The 6,613-nt window shown below is 38.7% G+C and overlaps 1 protein-coding gene across 1 annotated transcript in view; it reads right to left on the bottom strand.

Annotated features, from left to right (window-relative positions):
• The window catches only part of SARC_04847 (hypothetical protein), a 4,142-nt gene extending 3,549 nt beyond the window's left edge, over window positions 1–593 (bottom strand). The window contains exon 1 of the mRNA XM_014301309.1: window positions 194–593. Within this exon, the coding sequence (XP_014156784.1) occupies window positions 194–361 (168 nt within the window). The 5' untranslated portion in view covers window positions 362–593. The remainder of the gene's footprint in view (window positions 1–193) is intronic.
• Window positions 594–6,613: the final 6,020 nt, after the last annotated feature.

Raw genomic sequence — 6,613 nt, 5'->3', positions numbered from 1 at the left:
GGTGTGTGTGTGTGTGTGTGTGTGTGTGTGTATGTGTGTATGTGTGTGTGGGTATGTGTAAGTGTGTCTATGTATGTGTGGCCCTTTATATTGACCCTTTTAGACTTCTACAATACGTGCACACGAGTGCATGTACTCAAAGGCATATAAGAATAGAGGACAGTCGACTTGCTACACTTGCATACGCACATACTAATTCCTTCCACACGCGATGCTTGCGAATCACCTCCCCAACGTCAATCAAATACATAGGATCATTGTCAGGGAAGGCCTGTTCGGCGATGGACTCCATAATCTCCCGTTTAGTGACTTCACGAGCCTCCATCGTGTCGACTGTGTCAACAACGTTTCGAGAAACCATACTTCTTTGCGTTCGACGTGAAAAGCTGAGGTGGTCTGCAAGACTTGCACGCGTATTTATGTGATTTTCAACTCAAGCAAACTGCTGCAGTCACTATCTCATAAAGTGCTAAGAGGGTCTAGAGCGTTAGTGTGCCTATTTAAATACACTGTATCCTCATATATTTCGCAAAATCGGTCCGCGTGTATTGAAAAACTAGTTGGGATGGAGATAAAGACCAGTTACAGGTTGCTGCGTCAAAAAAAAAATAGTGTTCCTGTCCTCCAGACAAATTTCCAAAACAGTTCAGATTACCGAAGATTATTGGAGCCCTCCTTCAATTTTCGCATGTGAGTCTTGTTGTGATATTTGACATGTGACACTTTGACGTCTTGGACACTGTTCAGTTTGTATGATATTTATGTATAATATTAAACTATTTTTATAAAAATATTTGTTCTATTTTCATAGGGCTATGAAACAATATGATTTTTTTAAATAAAAATTTAATTTTTTTTCTTCTTTTAAATTTGTTTTTTTTAAAACAACAAACAAAAACAATAATATTTTTATATTTAGAGAGAAAGAGTCAGAGAGATCTTCTCTTTGAGGGGGGGTTAAAGGACTCAAAGGAGGGGGGCCAGAGGGGGGTATCAGAGGCCAGAGGGTGGGGCCGTGGGCTTGGGGGGGAAAATGGAATAAGGAAATATATAAAATTATCCCCATCACGCATTATTTACATACGCATATTCAGGCCTTTACGCCTTACGGCCTAGCCGCCTATCCCACTCTCAACCGGGTCCCTAATCCAGACTCCAGGGCCCAGGCTCCCCAGACTCAGAGTCTATTTTATTTATTTTTTAAACTTGTGAAATTTACCAGGCCGGCATTGCTGGGGACTTGCTGGTCCAACCGTCCATCGCCCGCCCTCTCTCTCAGTGTGCACTAGAAGTGTGAAGTGTCAACTGTGTGTGCGAAAATCACTATGTAAATAAAAATCTGCTTCCCTGTTCCCATCTCAATGTCAGGACTCAGGACTCAGGACTCAGGAGCTCTAACCTTAGTAACCTTAAGACTTAAACCTGAAAGCTCAACAGTCTCTACTTCAACTACTACTCTAGCTCTAGAGTAGAGGTAGAGAGTAGAGTAGAGTCTCCTCGAGACCTCGACGACCGTCCTGCCAGTCCCAGTCCCCAGGTGTAAATACAGTATGTAATCTGTATGTAAACATACCCATTTTACCCAACTATCGACAATACTAAAGCAAATAAATAACTCTGGCAGAGTGCCTCAGTGCACTCTGTATGAAATACTCTGCCACACTGCCAGGACTCCAGACTCCAGACTCCACCCCAGAGAGTGCCAGTATTTTTTATAGGTTCACCCTTCACACTTCACAGTCATCCTTGTTTTTGTATTATATTTTCTTTTTTTAAAATATAAACTAAACTAAACTTTCAAGAAGGCAAAAGATCACAAAATAGTTCCTGTGACGTCGTGACGATATTTTATTTATTTCCTGGGATAAATAGTACTAAAACAAAAACAGGAAAATTTTATGAGCGACATGTTTTGTCCATAGATACACTTCAAAAATGTATTAAAAAAACCAGAATTCGTTCTATAGTGAACTAGCTATTGCGTGTCGTATGGCGCCCAGTCACTCAGTGGGCCAGAGCGGACAGATTCAGCAGCGAGTCAGCGACTGATGTTGGGTTCAAGAGGACCAGCCTGTAATTTTTAATATAAATATTGATATTTGTACCCTTTATATAAACAAGTATCACATAAATGATATTTTGATGCACTATAAGCTATAACGGTGTAGCAATATTGTCTCATGTTGTGTATCTATTTTAATATTCTACGGCGTTATCTTCAATAAATCATACCCTATAGCGGTATTTTGTACATGGAATTTTTTTTGCATATTATTTTTGAACTTCTGTTGTGTATCTATTTTAATACCCTACAGCGTTATCTTAAATAACAAATACCCGATAGCGTTATTTTGTACATGGAGATTTTTGCATAGTTTTTTTTTAAAAGTACAGGTCCTTGCATATACAAGAAAGCTAATGTACATGTACATGACATATAGCACGTACACGTAACACGTACACCATGTACATGCATTAACTTTAAATTTGTCGAAAGCAAGACAACTACATTTTGCATATGAACAGGCTTTATAAGACATGCTCAAATGCTCTTATTTGTAAATAAATTAAAAGACGTACAAACCTGAAATTATAGCCTTCTGTCTATTATTTTGAAGAAGACAACTATGTATTTTTCAGCCTTCTACTCTCTCTAGAGTAGAGCTAGAGTGACAGGCTTCAAAAATATGACGCACGCAGAATTAAAAAAAACCTGCACTCTCCCTTCGTTTATTTTATCTTAATTTTTTTATAGCTGTAAATTAAAAAACAATTGATGGTTTATAATTTATATCAACTACAAATTTTTAAAATATACATGGTTTTTCTAAAACTGTGTATCACGGCCAAATATCAATCACCAGCTGACCATCCTTGGCCCTCGGCCCTCAGCCCTGCCCCTCAGTCTCGAGCCCTCGGCCTTCGGCAGGCTGCCAGCCCTAATTGGATCGAGTACCTTCTGTGAGTCCTGACTCCTGAGTCCTGAGTCTTGATGAGTCGTGACTCCAGCAGTCCAGCTCCAGTAGGCCTCGCCGCGTACAAGAAGTCACAGACTCACAACCACAGGGACCGTAACAGGGCACACTCAACACTGGCACAGGCCACAGCTTGGCACAGAACAGGATACAACCTTGAAGCCTGACCGCCTGAGGCCCTGAGGCCTGAGCCCCTGGGCTTGTGGCCTGAGCCCACAGGACACTCACGCAGGCCATACTGGTGGCACACGGTCGACGGACGGGCGGACTTGTAAATAATTGAATTTTTTTCAAAATGAATATTTTTTAATTAGCTTCGTTCTATTTTTGTTAATATTAAGAATAGCTAATAGAATCTTTCTAATTATAGCTCAAGTGCTCAACGTAAGGTTTTCTTTAAAGTTGCGCAGAAGGAGTATCAAAAAACTATATTTTCATTGGACATACTTTGAACAAAAGGGTGATAATAATTAGTAAACGCTTTTGTTTAGTAATAATTTAAGAAAAACCCCTAATATGTATTCTTGTGATGACGATCACTGGTTCACTACGTCACAGCTATATATCTCGCTCTTACTAATCAAATATAGATGTTTTTGGGCGGGAGAGGGATAATTCTCTTTATTTCAAGTGGTCAGTAGCATACATTCCTAAAAAAAATGTATTTTTATAAACCAATTGAACTATTTTTAAGTAATTTTCTCCAGTTTGTTTTTATATATAAAAACTCATCCCTTTAAGCATTGCCTTCTGAAAATAGAACACTTTTTGCGAGATCCAAACTTGCGCGAGACCTAAATATGTATTTATTTAAATACCGTACATACTCTCGACGAGTGGCCATGTCAGCCGAAGCCGGGGACTCGGTTGGGAGTAAAGATTGCGCCAGCTGACCAAGGACGTGAGAGCTTTTCAGTTTTTCTTTTGCCATATTTGTAATAAAAACATGGGCTAGTACCGAACTGCACGCGGTTACCTGGCTCCAAATGCACCCACGCGTGGTACATATAAGTGAGAACTTACCTAACCCAGGGGTTGCATCTTTAAAATATCGCACAGTACAAGCGGCCCCTCTTTTCAGCTGACCATAAAAATAGTCACCAAACTTGATATCAACTTCAAGGAGTGATTCTTATTTTTTTTTGAAGCACGTGCAACGCTACACATACTTGCTTCAAGAGGGCAAGCAATACTGCTCTTGACATACATAAGACCACAATGATGCACAAGAAGATACTGTATACCGTATTACCCCAACTACAATGAGTCGGATGCAGTAGAGCTGTGGCCACCAAAGTCAGAATTCTTTCCCAGTGTGTATATTCTCGGAATCACCTGAGCATGAGCAGTTTTAGTAGCTTTTTCTCCCCCCGGACAATGTGTTATTTCATTTGATCTTGATATTCTAGACTGGCCGGATATTTTCTACAACAGTCAAACGCACCGAACGCATATTCTAGGTTAGTTGGTTCAGCCATTCATTTAATCTTCTACAAAATCGGAATGGTCGCGAATTCAAATCTTATCTTGGATATGTTTTGTAATGGAACCCAATCAAATGGTACTAGGTCAGCACTATTGCCGAGTGCGGAAGGTTCGAGAATAGTGGTGATCCCAGCGTAGAACGCTCAGACAAATCCACCCATGAGCGGATTATACGGAATGAGATCGAAGTACTCGTGATGACACTTTCCAACTTTGTACTAAATTAGAAGAATGACTGAACCAACTAAGCCAGCGTTCGGTTAGTTAGTTTAGTCATATAGCTTATTTACACGCCAGTCATTTTAACACTAACTTCTATCGGATATGATAGGTATTTAAAGCTGTGAACAAAGTGGCATTCTAACAGATTCTAATCCTCTACAATCATATTTGCCATAAAATTACTAAAATAGGATTTCCCATGTTTTTGGATTTTATTCGGCAGGAAAATTTTATGATGCTTATTATTGAATTAAATATGATTCTGCTCACAGGATACCTCCCAAAGTGAGCCAAAAGTTCTCAGATCACATTTATAGCAAATTAATCTCTTTGACATATAGAGTTCATCTGGGGTAGCTTACTCCCAAGAGCTGTTTACGATTCTAAACCCCAAAACGTTGAGTATATTACAACTTAACCGACTTTTGACCGACTTCCGAGAGTTGTTTCAGTTTGCTAAATGCACAATCTAGAATACTTACGTCTCTATGTGAGTAAGCACAGCATGTGCGGAGAGATTACAAAGTTTCGAAGAAATATAAATTTAATAGCATCAAAGTGTGTTGAATTGTTCTACCAAAACATTCTCGTACGGACCATATGAGTTACTATTCTGGTCAACCCAATCTGTTGAACATCTTCACACACATCTTAAGGTGTGAGGAATAACCCCAAAAGTATAATATGACATAGATTCTGACGAGTGTATCACCTTAGCCTGCCCACAAAGTTTGTACGTTTTTTAGAAACATAATAACGTCCTCATTTATGTCCTGTTTACCAACATACGCTCTGTGGACAAAGTACCTTAGGTGAAAATCTATGGCACCAGAGAACCGGACCGATTAGTGAAATAGAGAATACAACGAGATAGAAGTGATGATTCATTCAAAACCATAAAGACGGGTATTTTCACATGACCCGATGGTAGAAAATATCTCGTTTTACATAGGGTCGTGATTAATAAATATAGCAGGCGCGCCATTCCAAATGGCACTTCTGACTGAGTTTACTTTCTTCAGACAAGACTTGACACTAAAAATCACATTTTTAAGTGTCCAAACAAACTACTGCATTTATTACAATACATTCCTTACATGTTCAGCTAACTGAAATGAATAAGTTATGTAAAAAAAAATTACACGATGAATAAATTTACTACGTGAACAATGAAGCCTGTGTTTGTTCAATTGTCGAGAAGACTGCTTGGACTTCCTCGGCAATCTCCATCGCTTACTGACGAGGTGGCGACATGATTTTCTTTGATTCGATACCGGATGAAGAAACTGTTGTAATAGCCGGGCCTCCACATTAGACTCTATGTTGTCAACATACTCTTAAGCAGTACGTAAACTATAAACGTACTCTTAATAGTACGAGGAGCTTAAGTTTCTTAAATGGTTTTCAACGGTTTTATTAATTGATACCTTTTCCATTTTACATATCAGATATTCGGACAAGGCCATTATAAGGCCCCAGTAAAATACCAAACATGTAAATTTCGATGGAAATTACTAGGTTTCAAACTATATTAAACTAAAATACAATTTAGTCAGTTAAGATTTAGCAGTGGTAGCTTGTGTAAGAATGGTCGGGACTGCCTCTTGTTAAGAGCCTTAATATCCTCGATCACACAGGGCGTACCTCTAGCTGTTCTTTATTGAATAATTTTCACTAGAAGTACTAAGTGTTCATGACCACATGCCTAATTTGTAGATAGACATAATAACGTAAGTCACGTTAATACATTAGCTGATATAAATAAAGTTCCATCTGAAGAAAAGTTAAAAAAAGAAAAAGACTTATTAGATTTTGGAGATTGGCGGGAGGACCAAACTCTATAAGTAGTAGTTCGGAGATTATAAAATTTAGTTTATAACTATCCTACATCTACTAATGTCTCAAATAGGTCCAAGTAGATGAGTCATACC

This window comes from Sphaeroforma arctica (genome assembly GCF_001186125.1).
Source record: "Sphaeroforma arctica JP610 unplaced genomic scaffold supercont1.287, whole genome shotgun sequence".
NCBI classification, from domain to species: domain Eukaryota; class Ichthyosporea; order Ichthyophonida; genus Sphaeroforma; species Sphaeroforma arctica.
Note: the sequence above shows the minus strand (reverse complement) of the source record. Positions and strands in the feature narration are given on the sequence as shown.